Raw genomic sequence first — 18,908 nt, forward strand, 5'->3', positions numbered from 1 at the left:
AGTCTTCAAAATAGGACTATATTTTTATTTTAAAATATTTTATTTATAAAAAAAAATATATAAAATATTTTATTTATTAAATGTAACTATTACGTTTACAATTTATTAAAGGAATAGAGGTAAGCAACCAACACTGGGTGCGCCGGGAGTCTGTGCTCCACCAAGATGCACACCAGTTACATCAAGCAGCTGATTTTTATGCTGCTAGGCTAATACATATTCATTACTACTTCTAAAAAAAACAGGGCTATTATAATTAGTTTCCGGAATCCAAGCCCTCCTACTGGAGCATGCGTATCAGTCTCTGGTGGTCCCTCTGGGGGTCTCTGGGGGTCTCTCATGCTGAAGGCTCATCGTCTTCCTCCCTCTTGTCCTTCTCCTTTGTCCAACTTGGCTGGATGTCAGAGACTGTGCAACATCCCCTGCAAGCTTTGTCTTTTAGTTGTTCTTCAGCTCTCCCCGTCTCCCTAATCTCCTGGCCAGTTATCAGAGACTTGCATAGTGTCCCATGCAATAGTCATAACAGTTAGCAGTTATTCTGAAACCCCCCAGATATCAGAGACTTCAAGGAAAAGCCTACAAATACATTTCCCTTCAAGCTCTCTATTGACACGAAATGCTAAAACATTCCTTTGCAAAATACAAGAATTATATACATTAACCACTCTGTTTTTCTTAGACTTGTGGTTATACAAGGGTATGTAAGACAGAAGGTCACATTCATCATACCATGATGCCCTAGCATTGTTCCATACTGACACGAATCAGGTGAACATATCTCACATAACTACTGAATGTGACTTGTGACTGGGGCCAGATGGGATCCACCTGAGAGTGCTGAGGGAACTAGCAGATGTGATTGCTGAGCCAATTTCCATCATGTATCAGCGGGCCTAGTCAACTGGAGATGTTGCAGATGACTGGAGTCTTGCAAATGTGACACCCATCGATAAGAAGGGAATGGGCCCAAGTTGTGCCAGGGGAGGTTCAGGCTGGAAATGAGGAGACATTTCTGCTCAGAAAGAGCAGTCAGGCATTGGGATGGTTGCCCAGGGAGGTGGTGGAGTCACCATCCCTGGGGGGTGGTAGACAAAGGGTAATGACTTTAAACTAAGAGGGGAGATTTAGATTAGAAATTAGGAAGAAAATCTTTAATATGACAGCAGTGAGGCACTGGCACAGGTTTTCTAGAGATGCTGTGGATGCCCCATCCCTGGAGATGTTCAAGGCCAGGCTGGATGGGGCTTTGAGCAACCTTAATCTAGTGGGAAGGTGGGCCTGCCCATAGCAGGGGGATTGGAACTAGATGATCTTCAAAGTCCTTTCCAACCCAAACCATTCTGATTTTATGATTCTAGGAGAATTGTGGCTCACCTTGAAATGAAGCACGCAGTGACCATTCCAGTCCAACTCAGATTCTTAGCAAAGACTACAAAGCATTATAATGAATCACCACTCTTGACAGCTCTTCAGGAGACTCTGGTCATTGGGTTTGCAGCAAGATTGCAGGAAAAGTGCACAGTAAACACCCCCTCCCACTGCACTGGTACAGGCAGAGACACTTCCATGTTCTCCAGACCCTTTTTGTTCAGGTGCCACCTGCCTGTCTTGACAACACAAACGCTAAGCTCACGCACTGCTGACAGCTGCTGGGGAAGCTGCAAAGCTGTCTAATTCTCTACATTGGTTATAAAGGGCTTTTACCCAACACAGGAGTGCTTGGCAAAAGCAGTTGGGGTGGCTAGGAGCTGCAGGGAAGTTTGCCAGGCTCATGAGTAGGGATGGCTCATGGAAGTGGGGGCACATCTTAACCTAGGACATATACCTAATAACCACAGAGTTAAAATCACTGTCTAAATCTGCATAGGCTGCTGTGTTAATTGCTTTAATGGCATCAGAAAGAGAACAGCACCTGAGTACTAAGTTTATGAATGCAAACAATAATCCCAAAAAACAAAATAGCCAAGTTCCCCACAAATGTTCACCTGCTCGCAGACCCCGCTGTCCTTTCTGCAAGTGTGACAAGTATTGCTGCAGGGAAACTGTTCTTTTGCAAGTGTCATTTCTTTTCCCATAGCAGCTGATAAAACTGGTACTTGCTAATGCTGCCTTTGCTCTTCATCTGGCACTTGGTCTTGATCTTGGCGGTATGACTGCTTGCTACCGGAATATTTTTCTAGTTTGCTTTAAGACAAAGCTGGTGTAAATATTTATGGCAAAAAAGGAAGAGGACTTTGACTTTATCACACAGCAAGGGAATCGCTGAGCAGCAGCATGAGAAGCACTCCTTAGTTCACCCAATATTGCAGCAATTACATTTTGTTTTATTGACATGTTAAAAGTCATAATCATTACAAGAAGATTTTGTGGTTATCCTCGTATTATGTTCTTCTAAAATGCAAAGCACTTGCAGTTTTTCCTTCATACCAACCTAGCCTACCATTTCTCCAGTTCAGCGAGTGCATTCTGCTTTGTAACTGTCTTCCAGGAAGCAGGGATTTCTCCTTTGCCATGAAATTTCCCATTGTAGTATTGTTCTAGCTGTGTCCTGAAAGAAGACACAAACCATTTCCAGTATGCTGGCATGGATGGATCAGGAGGAATGTTCCAAGTGGAATAGGGATGTCCCGCATCCCGGTATTTCTTGTAGGGGATTGATCTGTCTTCACCAATCCTGAATAAGCAGTCACTTGAAACACTGCTAGAACAAATATCAATTTTAAAGTTGTCTGTTTTATGCCATTTAAATAGTCTCCTTTTATACCATTTGCATCCTACCAAAAATTGTGGACGATGGAAGACAACCTGGTGGTCTCCGTCATGGTTTGGCATAGTGTTAGTGCAAACAGCCCCACAAAATGGACACTGCTCCTGGCACCCTGCAAACTGCTCAGCCACTATTGTGTGAGGCTGCCTTTCAAAGGAGCTCATACGAGCTTCTTCAAACTCTTTCCTGAGATCATCAATAACGGGAGACAGTGCTTCTGTCATGGCATTATTCAGGAACTCTATGTCTGTTATCTCCTGATGTTCAATGCCCTTCAGGTCGCTCCTGGGCAAGCTTAGCACATCTCCGAGTGCTCTGCAGAATTCATCCAGCCAAAGAGAGATTTTATCTTTTCTGTCTTTTCTGTCTTTGACAACCATGGTTAATGCAAAAACTGCTGACTGAATGTTTTCATAGTAACGAGAGAGGGAGTCTCTTAAAAACATCTCTAGCCTTCTGTTCTTATCTAAACAGTATGTCTCAACTTTTGTCTTAATGTAATTATTTAAAAACTCTCCTGGGGCATTAAGGTAATACATGAAATTTTCAAAATTTTCTTCTTCTGCTAGGTATTTCAGCATGTAATTTTCCAGAGTGGATCTATTGCCTCTGAAATCTGGAATTTTATCCTTCACGTCTCGAGCTATGTCAAGAGCTGTCTTCTCATAGATGGCGTGTCGAAGAGCCGGGGCAATCTTTCTGCACAGGAAATCAGCAAATGTTGTGATACTAGAGGCTCCTTGGCAGGAAATCTGGAAACATTTGAAGAAGTCTTCTCTCTTGCTCTCCAGGTAGATGACTGGATCATTTGCTTTCCTGAACGCTGCATGCATGTCTTTAAACCTTTCTGCTGCCATTCTGCACAGGTACAGTGATAATTCCATTCTGTAATCTTTATTAAAACTGTAATTTGCAGTTGTAGGGACAGAGTTCATACCTTCCTTCACTTCATTTAGTATTTCATGAATAAAAGTTCGACTGTAATCCATTTTGTCCCTTTCCTTCTTCTCAATGTTTGCCTTCACACGCATTATGATGCTCTCTGTAATGTGGTGCATATTGTTCACGTCGGCATCGTCCAAACTCTTAGAAAAGATGCGGAAGCCTTTTTTCTTAGACACGTGTTTCTCTATGTCAAGACAAAAGACATTCTTTTGGGAAAACTTTCTGATTCGTTTATCTACCTTGGGCTCCTTAAAGTGATCTAGAAGGACATTTTCTATATCCACATCGATGTCCACCTCTTCCAGAGGGGGAGTAGCAGAGGACACTTCAGTAACCCACTGCTTCCAGATAGAATTGAAGTGGTTTCTCAGTTCACTTTCACCTAATTTCTGGCCTTTTAGAGACAGGGCCAACTCTCTGCTCTTTCTCAGGAGCTCGTTTTCATATTCAGACTTCCTCTCATCCAGTTTACTCTGGCTCTTCTTTACTTCTAGAAGTTTCTCACACTTCCTTCGCGTTTCAACAAGAAGGGACTCTCTCAGTTCTTTCAGCTTCAGTTCCGTGCTGCTTTTCCACTGGATCAGTATTTCATGGTCTTTGTCTTCACTGAAGAATGTTTCCATGTTCTTGGTGATGGCATCACTTCTCTCTTGCACCAGTTTTTCAAGGTGTTCCGTGGTGACTTTCCCCAACTCCCCATTCCGCACCTTGTTTTCCAGTTTCATTTGCAAGTCTAAGATGTGACTTCTCAACTGCCAGGTCCACTGACTAAATGCAGTTTCCAGTTTCTTGTAGGCAGCAATCTCCACTGAATTCTTGAAGCTGAAAACAAAGTTTTCATTCAGCAGGGCATTCCACAGGTCACTAATACGAACTTTCAGGCTGGAGAGCCTCAAAACGCTGTTGTGCGATTCCTTCTTGGCAGCTTGGAGAATTTTGCTCTTTAATTCCTGGACGTTCTGGCTGTAGGTGGGGTTGGGCGGTGCCATCGGTGGGTTTCCTTCCCACAGGTGAGCAAAGTAATGAATGTGGGTGTTCATGTCAAAGCGGATGACGTCGTTGAAGCAGGTGATGTCACAGAATTCCTGCTGGGCCGCGGTCACGGTCATTTCATCCAGCTTTTCCTGCAGACGTCTTTGTCCTTCCATGTTCTGTTCCTTTGCGGTTATTTCGCCCACGTTTTGGTGCACAAAGAGGCAGGCTGGGGAAATATTAACTTGCTTCATCCTCAGGAAAGCCTGCACAGCAATCTGAAGGACGTCTTGCATTTCCGAAGGATTTTCTCCAAAGATGTTGATCAGAGTCATGTTGCCGATGCCGATGACAAAGGTGGCCAGCTCATTGTCATGGTTAAGTGACTGCTTATTGGCCATCTCTATGGCACGAAGTCCTTCTGTGTCAACAACGAGCATGTAATCAAAGTTCAAATCCTGTTGGAGCTTCTCATCCACTGTAATGAGCTGCATAAACGCTCCCCGGGTGCACCTCCCTGCGCTGACGTTAAACTGGAGACCAAACATGGCATTCAGCAGGGTTGACTTCCCTGTGCTCTGGATGCCAAGCACGGAAAGCACAAATACTCGCTTGTCCCCTAGCTTCTCAATTAACCTGTCAAAGATGGCTCCAATCCATTGCAGTGGTATGTAAGAAGCATCACCGTCCATCAGCTCAATGGGATACCCTAAAAGCATCAGATTGGCAGCAATTTCAGGTAGTTTGACATACCATTTTTCTTTGGAGTTTGTTGATTCCAGTGCCTCATAAATCTGCCCCACCTCTCTCAAAATATGCTCAAGGCCAATGGACGAATCATTGATTTCATCAGACAGGGCATCTAATTTCTTCATCAATTGAGTTTTCAGGTTGTTATTTGCATTGTTTTTCTTTAATGCCAGGATTTGAGACCATAACTGATGATACTTTCTCTTCAGCTCATCAAGGTGATCAGAGGAGATGTCGTCCATGAAGATCTTCATCCACTGCAGAAAGAATTTCTTGGTATTGTCTGGCTGTGACTGGAGAAAGCCAAGGACTGTTTTTATCAGCTGATTGAGGGGAAACGCTTTGCCTAGTTGCTTTCTTCGTATTGCTGACTTCTCCAATTCAATTTGGCTCCGATGATGCTCTATGCTCTTGTTCCTCTTTTCCTGCAAGCGAGTGAGTTCTTTGTCCTTTTTACACCACAGGTACCACAGTTTTCCCTGAAGAGGCAGTAGCTGTGATTTGATCTCAGACAACTTCTCCTTCTTCAACAGATTCACCAGTTTGATTGCCGTTTCTTTGGCTGTCACGCACGCTTCTGCATCTTCATCGACTTGGAAGCCGTGCTGGTGAGCTGTGCTCAGGCATGCATTGAGGCTAACAAGCGTGCTCGACCCTTCCACTAGGTCTCGGATGGTTTTTGTCAGCTCAGCCACTAATTCTGCTTCATTTCTGTTCTTGATCCCTATTCTTATGTTTTGGCTAGATCGGCCAGCTGCAATGCTCTCTTTCTCAGTGAAAAGGCAAACCAAAGGTCTCTGAGACTGCCACAGATCACGTAAAATTCTCCTGCCTTTCTTCTCATTACTCTGATCAGACTCAGAAACAAGAACCACGTTCACGGCAGAGATCTCCTGTAAAAACTGCAGCTGGGGTTCGTGATCCCTTGCATCTCCATGCAGGTTACAGAAAGCAACAGGGCCGTTAAAGCTGTCATCGTCGCTACCACGTGGAATGTACCAGGAGATCTCCACAACACCTTTCATCAGGAAGCAGTCTTTGGTGCTGCCTTTGCAATGGCGGTGGAAAAAAGTGTCGTGTTTTCTCATGCTCAGCAGGGCATTCAGGAGCTGAGACTTGGAAGAGGAAGGAGAGCTGCCGATGCGGAGGAAGGACACGACGGGCATCTCTGCCTGATAAATGAGTTTGTTTTTGTGACTGCTAATGCTCGTCTCCTCTCCCGATCTCACCGTCCCTTTCCAGCTCTTCTTGATTTGGCTGAGGGACCAGAGAGGGAACTCTATCTGTGAAGTGCCTGGGTTTGGTACCAGGAGGGGTAGTGCAAACTGGCAGAAAGCGAGCTTGGATGAAAGGTACTGTCTCATGAAATCATCAGCACAATGAAAAATTGCCATCTGGAGGTCCATGGGGTGCACATGACTCTCCCTGCTTGCAGATTCAGGGGCTCCTTTGTCCAAGTCACTGAAAAAGTCATCAAAGGAATCAAAGGGCTCGTGCTCCTCCCCTGAGGTGTTTGGTGTGGGAACAACTCCTGGCTTACTTGTCTCCTTGCAAGTCAGGTACCTCACCCGGTAATCCACGGTCAGGAGCCTTTTCAGGAAGTAAAATGGTAGCTCGCTGTCCTTGCTGGGCTGGCTGTCGTGTACAGATGTCTGGTGTATTCTGTGGAAATCTTCTGTACCCATTTTTCTTGGATAGTACCTTTCCAGCCCGAGGCGCTTAAGTAAGTTGAGGAACTCCGGGTTTGCAGTGGTTTGATTTGCTTTGGATTTGCTGCTGTCTGATTTGGGATTGCACTGACTGGGAGGCTGCATGCCTTGAAAAGCATCTTCCAGGTCTTTCATTATACTGTCTTTGTTCAGGTTGCCAGATGTGTCCTCCACTTGCCCATCGATGAAGGATTGCAAATCTCTTTCCAGCATCTCCCAGTCTCTGAATGCACTGTGCTTTTCGAGGAGAGCTTTCATCTCTGTGGACCATGTGTTTTTCATCTTTTCTTTCATGAAAACTAAGCGGTCATTCTTCTGCTCAGGGGTCACCTTCTTGTTTTCGGATGTTACGTTGAGCCCCGTCAGCAGCAGGAAGGCCTGAGCTCTGCAAGCATCCTGTTCCTTCAGGCTCTGATACTCGTTATGTGCCACGCGCATTTCCTCTATCATGAAATTAATTTCTGGACACCCAAGGAGGCACTGAAAAGTGCCGCTTTCTACTTGGTATCCTGTGCTGGTTGTAACTAAGAGCACTAAGAGTTCTATGTCTTCCTGTGCCCTTTGCTGCAGAGACTGGAGCAAGGAAGAAACAGACTGGCTTACAGTGAAGGTGGCTTTGATCTTTGCCTCATGAATGGCAGATGCAGAAGTTGCCGGTGCGTAGGTGACTTCCATGATGTACTCCTTCATTTGCAGCAGTGTTATATTGAGATCTTCAAGACTGGAAATACTGGGAGTTTTGGGAAGTGTGTGCTCCTTCTGGAAGACCCATTGCATAATGAAGGAAGCCCTGGGGAAGTCCCTGACAGAATAGATGTGAGGATCCAGCAGGCACTGCAGCAGAGATTTGATGTAGGTGGTGTTTTCTGGAGAAGACCTCTGGCAAAAAGAAACAGTGTTCACCAGGAACTCCTGCAATGCTTTGTCTGACAGACATATGTTGATCCAGACACTGTGATTCTTTGTTCTCTTATTCAGACCCTGTTTAAAATCTATCAACGTGAGCAGTTTCTTTTCATCAACTGTCCCCTCCCAGGTCTTCACTTGCTCCAGGAAAGCTCTGGCCTCTTCTATGGCACTGGCCAGTTCCTCTCCAAAGATCACACTGGTGCTGTGGTCCATTAGCGCTTCATAGACAGTCCTGAGGCCGCTGCCCATTTGATGGGAGGCTTTAAAATCGCTGCTGTGGTTGGACAGGATTATGTCCCACACTGGGATCAGCTGAAAGCCCCGGTCAATCACACACCAGGTTGTGTTATTGGCCACAAGCCCGCATTTCCACTCGGGAAGGGAATCCGTCTCTGCTGGGCCCCCTGTTTTGGTCACATAGAGCTGAACTGCTCTGTGGGTGCTGCTTCTGTCTCTTCCCTGAAATGATGCCTGTGAGCTGGAGTTTGAAGCATCCCCCTTCACTCCCCACTTGGTACCGAAGCCGCTGAAGCTAGCCCCGACGTAGCTGTTCAGTGCTTCAGATGTTTGTTGCTTCATCTCATCCCATTGCTCTGCCCTGAAACCTTCGGCAGATGCTTTCCACCAGAATATTCCCCCAAAGTGGAGGGGTCCCTGGTTCACGTGGGACCCAAACCTGCTGAAGAAGCTGGAGCACCTGCTCTTCAGTAGGTGGAACCTGTCTGCCTCCTGGGTGATGCTCAGAAGCTTTTCGATGTCTTGCAGCTCTCGCAGGGCTGCGTCTGAGAGGCGAAGCTGGTCCATTTGGAAGTAGTAGGAGGCCAGAGGGATGTATTGGTACTTGGTGGTGCAAATGTACGCCTGCTCGGAGCATGACCGACGGGAGTCCTCTGACTGTGAGGACTTGCTGTAATCTACACCTGTTTCAACACTGAACCTCCAGAACCCAGCTTTGACAGAAGCATTGATGCTGAACCCCAGCTGCTCCATGGACTTGGTGAAAGTGGCTTCTGCTGCAGAGGAGGAGAACTCCTTCCTCTCAAGCAGCGACCCTTGCACTGGACCAGTAAGCATGAAGCCATCAGGGACCCTGATGAGTTGCTCTCGCTTTGCCAGCACATCCTCCAGGCTCTTGGTTTGGTAAATCCCCTGCAGAGCCAGGCCTCCCGATGCCCGCCTCAGGACCTCCTCATCAGAGACGTTCTCCCTCTTCCCCATGGACTTCTCCTGCTGCTCCAGTTGCTTCCGGATGCTCACCAGCTCATCCAGCAATGCCTTCTCTGGAGGTGCCCAGTACTCCTTGGGAATGTCCATGGCTTGCCATAGGGCCTCCTCTTTCTGTCTTATCATTTCCTTGCTGTGGCTGCAGCTCTTCTGCATTTCTTCCAGCTCCTGTAGGATTGACTTGGCTTCTTCTTGTCTCTGCTTCATCACATCCAAGCGCTGCTTCTGTACTTCATCAACAGCTCTTTTGTTGTCTGTGATTCCTAGGAGCCTTTGGATTGCCTTGGTCTCCCAAGGGTACCGTACTTCGCACTCCAGTTTAAGGCAGTCTTCATATTGCAGATGTTTCAAAGCATCTCTTGACTTAACACCCAATATCTCTGACAGTTTGGGGAGCCAGTATTCTTCATCAAGTCCTTCCTTCTCAAATGCTTCTGCCAGCAATTGCTTAGCAATTCGTGCCTTTTCCCCAGCATCTGCTCTCTCCTCCTGTGACTCCATGGCTGTGGAAGGGGAAAAGAGACTTTGGTTACATCAGGTTAGAGGAGGCCACCACCCCTTCAAAGAGGCCTCTCCATAGTTCCTGGCTCAGGGATTTCTTTTGCCTTGCTGCTGGAACCCAGCCTCGGGCACCCCCGAGATAGGCAGACACAGACAGAGAGACACACGCAACCACTGGCACGGCTACACAAATAGCCATGGACAAGGCGCTGCCTTCAACAGCACCCATGTATAAGCTGCTGTGATGGTTCCGCTCGAGTGGACAGCTGAGCTCCACCACAGCCGGTTTCTCACTCCCCCTCCTCAAAGAGGAAAGGAGAGAAAATGCGATGAAAATGGCTCAAAGGTTGAGAAAAGGACAAGAAGGTCATGCAGTAATTATTTGTGAGGGGAAAACAGACACAGCATAGGGAGACAGAACTGTAGGGGTTGGAAGGGTCCTCGAAAGACCATCGGGTCCAACCCCCCTGCCAAAGCAGGTTCCTCAAAGCAGGCTGCCCAGATAGGCGTCCAGAAAAGCCTTGAATATCTCCAGAGAAGGAGACTCCACAACCTCCCTAGGCAGCCTGTTCCAATGCTCCGTCACCGCCACTGTGAAGAAGTTCTTTCGCATGTCAGTGCAGAACTGCCTGGGCTCTAACTTGCAGCCATTGACCCTTGGCCTATCCCCACAAACCACTGAGAAGAGGTTGGCTACATCCTTCTGTCCCCCACCCCTCAGATATATACACTGAGGAGATCCCCTCTCTGTCTTCTCTTCTCCAGGCTGAACAGACCCAGGTCTCTCAGCCTTTCTTCATAGGGAAGATGCTCCAGGCCCCGTATCAACTTTGTGGCCCTCCGCTGGACTCTTTCCAGGAGATCCCTGTCTTTTTTGTACCGGGGAGCCCAGAACTGGACACGGTACTCCAGGTGAGGCCTGACCAGGGCAGAGTAGAGGGGGAGGATCACCTCCCTTGACCTGCTGGCCACGCTCCCCTTAATGCATGCCAGGATCCCATTAGCCCTCTTGGCCACAAGGGCACAGTGCTGGCTCATGGTCAACCTGTCGTCCACCAGGACCCCCAGGTCCTTCTCCTCAGAGCTTCTCTCCAGCAGGTCATCCTGTAGTGATCCATGCGGTTGTTCCTTCCCAGGTGCAGGCCCCAAAACTCGCTCTTATTAAATCTCATTTGGCTTCTTCCTGCCCATCTGTCCAGCCAGTCCCGGTCTCGCTGAATGGCAGCACAGCCTTCTGGTGTGTCAGCCACTCCTCCCAGCTTTGTGTCATTGGTGTACTTGCTGAGGGCAGACAATATTCCCTCATCAAGGTCGTCGATGAAGATGTTGAACAAGACCGGACCCAGCACCGGCCCCTGGGGAACACCGCTAGTCACAGGCCTCCAGCCAGACCCTGCTCCTCCGATCACCACCCTCTGAGCTTGGCCAGTCAGACAGTTCTCAACCCACCTTACTGTCCACTCCTCTATCCCACACTTTCTCAGCTTTGCTATCAGGATGTCATGGGAGACAGTACCAAAAGCCTTGCTAAAGTCAAGGTAGATGACATCCACCGCTCTCCCCCCATCTACCCAGCTGGTGATGCCATCATAGAAGGCAACGAGGTTGGTCGAGCACGACTTCCCCTCAATGAATCCATGCTGACTACTCCTCATAGCCTTCTTCTCTTCCAATTGCTTGGAGATGGCATCCAGAACAAGCTGCTCCAATACCTTTCCAGGGACAAAGGTCAGACTGACTGGCCTGTAGTTTCCCGAATCCTCCTTCCTGCCCTTCTTGAAGACCGGAATGACATTGGCTGTCCTCTAGTCTTCAGACACCTCACCCGTTCTCCAGGACCTTTAAAGATGATAGAGAGCCGTTCGGCGATCACAGCTGCCAACTCCCTTAGCACACGTGGATGCATCCCATTGGGACCCATGGATTTGTGTGTGTTGAGCCCACTCAGACACTCCTGAACCACTCCCATGTCCACCAGGGGGGAGCCCTCCATTTCCCAGACCCTTTGTCCTATTGTCAGGGGTGAGGAGTCCGGGGGGAGTGTCCTTGGAGCAAAGACTGAAGCAAAGAAAGCATTCAGTATCTCTGCCTTCTCAGCGTCTCCTCTGACCAGGACACCCCCTCATTCAGCAAGGGACCCACATTATCCCTAGTCCTCCTCTTGCTGTTTACATACTTGAAAAAACCCTCTTATTATCCTTTATCTCTTTTACAAGCCTCATCTCTAGGTGGACTTTAGCCTTCCTCGTTGCGTCCCTGCAGGCCCTGACAACACATTGTGTTGGGTCTGTCTGAGCTGGAGTCACCTTTTCCCTGCAGCAGCCCGCACAGTGCTGTGCTCTGCACTCGTAGCTGGAACAGCACTGATATCACTTCAGTGGTGTGTCTATTGCTGCGTAGTGCTGGCACAGCATCAGGACTCCTTCCAAGCCCCCAAGAGCCAGCAGGCTGGGGGTGGGCAAGTGATGGGGAGGGGACATTGCCGGGGCAGCTGACCTAAACCAACCAAAGGGATATTCCATAACACCTGATGTCACACTCAGCAATAAAAGGGGGGGCTCTCGTGGGGGAGGGGGCTGTTCCTCCTGAACAACCACTACGCGTTTTGAGGCCCTGCTTCCCAGGACGTGGCCGAACACCGCTCGTTGATGGGAAGTAGAGAATAATTTGTTTTTTCTCTCTCTCTGTGCTTCCGCGCGGACTGATTGTTTCTTTTGTTTCTGTTTTTCCTTCCCATTCCCTTTCCCTTTAATTAAACCTTTCTCATCTCAAACCTCGAGTTCTCTGTGTTGTATTTTCTCCCCCTTCCTCTTTGAGGAGAGGGGGAGTGAGAGAGCGGTTGTGGTGGAGCTCGTCTGCCCACCTGAGTAAAACCACCACACACATCTATACTCCTCCCAAGAGGACAGGCCCTTTTTCCACATTTCACAGATCTTCCTCTTCCTTTTATTCTTATTGATGAACTCCTTGCTCATCCACACGGGCTTCCTGCCCCCCTTCCCCGATTTCCTATTCCTCGGGATGCACTGACCCTGAGCATGGAAGAAGTGCTGCTTAAATGTAGCCGAGCTCTCACAAGCACCCTTGCCTTCTAGCAACCTATCCCATGAGATACTTCCAAGCAGGTCCCAGAAGAGGTCAAAGTTGGCTCTTCGGAAGTCCAGGGTAGCAATCCTGCTTTTAGCTTTACTTCCTTTGCCTAGTTCTATCTGGAACTCCACCATCTCATGGTCACTGCATCCCAAGCTGCCCCCAACCTTCACATCGCTAACAAGGCCATCCCTGTTGCTAAGAACGAGGTCCAGGAGCACCCTCTGCCTCGTCGGCTCCTCCACCACCTGCATCAGAAAATTGTCCTCAACACTTTGTAGGAACCCTTTGGACTGCTTGTGCCTGGCCGAGTCGCTTACCCAGCAGATGTCTGGGTAATTGAAGTCCCCCATGAGGACCAGCGCTCGTGATCGTGAGGCTACTAGCAGCTGCTCGTAGAAGGCCTCATTGACTTCCTCCTCCTGATCTGGAGACCTGTAGTAGACCCCCACCACTGTGTCTCCCATACCAGCCCACCCCTTAATTCTCACCCACAAGCTCTCCACTTGTCCTTCACCCTCCCCCAGCTGGAGCTGGGTACACTCTAATTGCTCCCTCACATAAAGGGCAGCCCAACCCCCTCTCTTCCCCAGCCTGCCTTTCCTAAAGAGGACATAGCCCTCCATGACTGCGTTCCAGTCATGCGAGCTGTCCCACCACGTCTCAGTGATCGTACTGAGATCGTGGCCCCTCGACCGAACACAGATCTCAAGCTCATCCTGTTTGTTTCCCATGCTCCGTGCATTGGTGTACAGGCACTTTAGGGAAGCAGCAGGTGCAGTTACTCCTGGGGGGATGCAAGAAGAAGATACTGGACAGGGGATTGGGAATGCTACCTTCTCTGAGGAGCCCTCAGACAATCCTATGGGAGAGCTGAGAAGTTTTTCCCTGTCTTCAACAGTGACAGCAGTGATGACTTCACAGAATCACAGAATCACAGAATTTCTAGGTTGGAAGAGACCTCAAGATCATCGAGTCCAACCTCTGACCTAACACAAACAGTCCCCACTAAACCATATCCCTAAGCTCTACATCTAAACGTCTTTTGAAGACTTCCAGGGATGGTGACTCCACCACCTCCCTGGGCAGCCCGTTCCAGTGCCTAACAACCCTTTCAGTAAAGAAATTCTTCCTAACATCTAACCTAAAACTCCCCTGGCGTAACTTTAGCCCATTCCCCCTCGTCCTGTCACCAGGCACATGGGAGAACAGGCCAACCCCCACCTCACTACAGCCTCCTTTAATGTACTTATACAGAGCAATAAGGTCACCCCTGAGCCTCCTCTTCTCCAGGCTGAACAAGCCCAGCTCCTTCAGCCGCTCCTCATAGGACTTGCTCTCCAGGCCCCTCACCAGCTTCGTCGCCCTTCTTTGGACCCCCTCAAGCACCTCCATGTCCTTCTTGTAGCGAGGGGCCCAAAACTGAACACAGTACTCGAGGTGCGGCCTCACCAGAGCCGAGTACAGGGGGACGATCACCTCCCCAGCCCTGCTGGTCACACTGTTTCTGATACAAGCCAGGATGCCGTTGGCCTTCTTGGCCACCTGAGCACACTGCTGGCTCATATTCAGCCGACTGTCCACCATCACTCCCAGGTCCTTCTCTGCCTGGCAGCTCTCCAACCATTCCTCTCCCAGCCTGTAGTTCTGCTTGGGGTTATTGCATCCCAGGTGCAGGACCCGGCACTTGGCCTTGGTGAACTTCATGCAGTTGACCTCAGCCCATCGGTGCAGCCTATCCAGATCCTCCTGCAGAGCCTTCCTACCCTTGAGCAGATCGACTTCCCCCAGCCCTTCTCTGTCACCTTTAGCTCCCCTCCCTTCCCCCATCAAACCTAGTTTAAAGCCCTGGTAATCAGCCCAGAAAGCTTGCTCCCCAAAAAAATTGCGCCCCACTTGGTGTCTGTCCATAGCCCACATACCCAACCTCTCAAAGGACGGCCCAAGATCAAAATACCAAAATCCCTGGTCCAGACACCACCCCGTCAGCCAGTCATTTCTCTGTAAAAGCCTTGCAGGTGCCAAGGTCAGTGAAGAAGGAGGGGGAGAGGTGCTCCAGGCGCCGGAGCAGAAGTCCCCTGTGGCCTGTGGTTAGGCCCATGGTGAAGCAGGATGTCCCCCTGCAGCCCATGGACTACCACGGTGGAGCAGGGTTCCACGCTGCAGCCCGTGGAGGAGACCACGCAGGAGCAGGTGACCTGGCAGGAGCTGCTGCCCGTGGGGGAGCCAGGTTGGAGCAGTTTTCTGCCGAGGGATGGACCTCGTGGTACGGACCCATATCTGGAGCAGTTCTGGAAGAGCTGCTGCCTGTGGGCAGCCCACGCCGGATCAGTTCATCAAGGACTGCATCCCATGGGAGGGACCCCACAGCACAGGGGACGAGAGTGACCGAGAAGGAGTGGCGGAGAAGTGCTGTAGGCTGACCATAACCCCCATTCCCACTGTTCCTCTGAACCGCAGGGGGGGAGGAAGTGGAAGAGGGTGGATGGGGGGGAAGGTGCTTTTGGTTTCTTTCCTTTGTTTCTCACTTCTCTAGTTTGTTAGTAATAAGCAATAAACCTTACTCTCTCCCTATGCTGTGTCTGTTTTCCCCTCACAAATAATTACTGTGTGATCTTCTTGTCCTTATCTCAACCTTTGAGCCTTTTTCATCGTATTTTCTCCCCATTCCTCTTTGAGGAGGGGGAGTGAGAGTGTGGCTGTGGTGGAGCTCAGCTGCACACTCGAGCAGAACAACCACAATGATCTATAATATGTCTTCCATCTCAAACCATTTTAGAATCATAGAATCATAGAATATCCTGAGTTGGAAGGGACCCTTAAGGATCATCAAGTCCAACTCTTGACACCGCACAGGTCTACCCAAAAGCTCAGACCATGTGACTAAGCGCACAGTCCAATCTCTTCTTAAATTCAGTCAGGCTCGGCGCAGTGACCACTTCCCTGGGGAGCCTGTTCCAGTGTGCAACCACCCTCTCTGTGAAGAACTTCCTCCTGATGTCAAGCCTAAACTTCCCCTGCCTCAGCTTAACCCCGTTCCCGCGGGTCCTGTCGCTGGTGTTAATGGAGAAAAGGTCTCCTGCCTCTCGACACCCCCTTACGAGGAAGTTGTAGACTGCGATGAGGTCTCCCCTCAGCCTCCTCTTCTCCAGGCTGAACAGGCCCAGTGCCCTCAGCCGTTCCTCGTACGTCTTCCCCTCCAGGCCTTTCACCATCTTCGTAGCCCTCCTCTGGATACTCTCCAACAGTTTCATGTCCTTTTTATACTGTGGTGCCCAGAACTGCACACAGTACTCGAGGTGAGGCCGCACCAGCGCAGAGTAGAGCGGGACAATCACCTCCCTCGACCTACTAGCGATGCCGTGCTTGATGCACCCCAGGACACGGTTGGCCCTCCTGGCTGCCAGGGCACACTGCTGGCTCATATTCAACTTGTTGTCTACCACGACCCCCAGATCCCTCTCTTCTAGGCTGCTCTCCAGCGTCTCATCGCCCAGTCTGTACGTGCAGCCAGGGTTTCCCCGTCCCAGGTGCAGGACCCGGCACTTGCTCTTATTGAACTTCATGCGGTTGGCAATCGCCCAGCTCTCCAACCTATCCAGATCCCTCTGCAAGGCCTTTCCACCCTCATCCGAGTCCACAACTCCTCCAAGTTTGGTGTCATCAGCAAACTTGCTCAAAATACCTTCTATTCCTACATCCAGATCGTTTATAAAAATATTGAAAAGTACCGGCCCTAAAATGGAGCCTTGAGGGACCCCACTGGTGACCACCCGCCAGCCTGACGCAGCCCCATTCACCATAACCCTTTGGGCCCTGCCCGTTAGCCAATTGCTCACCCATCGTATGATGTTTTTATTTAGCTGTATGGTGGACATTTTGTCCAGTAGGATCCTATGGGAAACTGTGTCAAAAGCCTTGCTGAAGTCCAAAAAAATCACATCAGCTGGTTTCCCTTGGTCCACCATACGGGTGATCTTATCATAAAAGGAAATCAGGTTAGTTAGGCAGGACCTACCCTTCACAAACCCATGCTGGCTGGGACCAATGATTGCTTTGTCCCCCAGGTGCGCCTCAATAAGTTCGAGAACCATCTTCTCCATGATTTTACCAGGCACTGACGTGAGACTGACAGGCCTGTAATTGCTAGGGTCTTCTTTCTGACCCTTCTTGAAAATCGGCACAACATTTGCCAGCTTCCAGTCTACCGGGACCTCTCCAGACTCCCAGGATCGTTGAAAAATAATTGAGAGAGGTTCCGCGATGACGTCCGCCAGCTCTTTCAGCACCCGGGGATGAATCCCATCCGGACCCATGGACTTGTAGGGATCCAGGTGGAGTAGCAAATCCCGCACACGTTCAGGATCGGTTGATCGGTCATCCGCACCGTCCCGGTCCTCCAGCTCAGGGCACCCTGGGTCCCGAAGCCCATCATCGGCATTGAAGACAGAGGCAAAGAAGGCGTTAAGCGTCTCTGCTTTGCCTATGTCATTGTCTGTGAGGAGACCTTCCCTATCAAGGAGCGGCCCTATGTATTCTTTAGTTCTCCTTTTTCCATTCACATATCTAAAAAAACCCTTTTTATTTTCTCTCACAGACACAGCCAGCTTCAACTCTAGGTGTGCTTTAGCCACACGAATTTTCTTCCTACAAACACGAACAGCATCCCTGTATTCTTTCCATGTCACCTGGCCCTCCTTCCAGTAGCGAAACACTCTCTGTTTCCGCCTAATCTCCATAAGAATGTTCCTGGTCAGCCATGCCGGCCTCCTGCCGCGCCTGCCTGACTTGCGATATTTAGGAATTGCCTGATCCTGTGCTTCTAGGAGGCATCGCTTAAAGAATGACCAGCACTGGTGGACATCGAGGCCTTCAAGAGCAGCTTCCCAGGGGACCTTGCTGACTAGTTCCCCGAGCAGCCTGAAGTCTGCCTTCCCCATATCTAGGGATGAGGTTTTGGTGGCACTTTTCCTTCTGTCACCGTAAATTTTGAACTCAACCACTTCATGGTCACTATGACCGAGGCGGCCACCAATCACCACATCTCCCACCAGACCCTCTCTGCTTTCTAGCAACAGGTCTAGGAGGGCACCTTTCCTAGTTGGCTCCGTTAGCACCTGCACCAAGAAGTTATCATCTAGGTGCTTCATGAACCTCCTGGACTTGCTCGTGTCAGCCGTGTGGCACTCCCAGTTAACGTCTGGCAAGTTGAAGTCCCCCATAAGGACAAGTGGAGTTAATCTCGAGGCCTCTCTTAGTTCTGTAAAGAATAATTTATCGGTGCTATCGTCCTGGCCAGGCGGTCTGTAATAGACTCCCACAACGACATCCCCTTTATTCGTTCGTCCCTTGATCCTTACCCAGAGGCTCTCAACTTTGCCATCGCCGACCTGAAGTTCCACACAGTCCAGCCCCTGCTTCACATACATCGCCACCCCACCACCTCGCCTACCCTGCCTGTCCCTCCTGAAGAGCCTGTAACCATCTATTGCAACACCCCAGTCACAGGACTCATCCCACCAGGTTTCGCTTATGCCGATGATGTCGTAGTTGCGGGACTGGGCCAGTACTTCTAGCTCATCCATTTTATTCCTCATACTGCGTGCGTTCGTGTAGAAGCACTTCAGGTGCGTCTCCTTACACTCAGCACCTTGTGGATCTAACCGAAGGACCTCACTGGCACACAGCCCCTCTGATTCTAGCGTACCATCCCTTAGGTCTTCACCGGCGCGCCTGGTTTTAGCCCCTTCCCCCTTCGACTCTAGTTTAAAGCCCTATCTATCAGCCCTGCCAACTCCTGACCAAAGATACTTACCCCTCTCTGAGAGAGGCCCATCCCATTCTGTGCCATCAGGCCCGGTGTAGCATAGACCTTCCCGTGATCAAAGAACCCAAAGTTCTGCTGGTCACACCAGTCTCAAAGCCTCTGTTTATGTGAACAGCACGCCTTTCAGCTTCGATCCCCCCTATCGGAAGGACAGAGGCAAACACAACCTGCGCCCCTGATCCTCTAAGTAGTCGCCCCAAATCCCTAAAGTCTC

At 49.6% G+C, this 18,908-nt stretch overlaps 1 protein-coding gene across 3 annotated transcripts in view; it reads right to left on the reverse strand.

The window, feature by feature from the left end:
* Positions 1–2,303: 2,303 nt before the first annotated feature.
* The window catches only part of LOC137855012 (interferon-induced very large GTPase 1-like), a 37,577-nt gene continuing 20,972 nt past the window's right edge, over positions 2,304–18,908 (reverse strand). For all 3 annotated transcript variants that reach the window (XM_068679084.1, XM_068679083.1, XM_068679085.1), the window contains one exon: positions 2,304–9,779. In XM_068679084.1, the coding sequence (XP_068535185.1) occupies positions 2,437–9,777 (7,341 nt within the window). In that variant the 5' untranslated portion in view covers positions 9,778–9,779 and the 3' untranslated portion in view covers positions 2,304–2,436. The remainder of the gene's footprint in view (positions 9,780–18,908) is intronic.

This window comes from Anas acuta, chromosome 3 (assembly GCF_963932015.1).
Source record: "Anas acuta chromosome 3, bAnaAcu1.1, whole genome shotgun sequence".
NCBI lineage: Eukaryota > Metazoa > Chordata > Aves > Anseriformes > Anatidae > Anas > Anas acuta.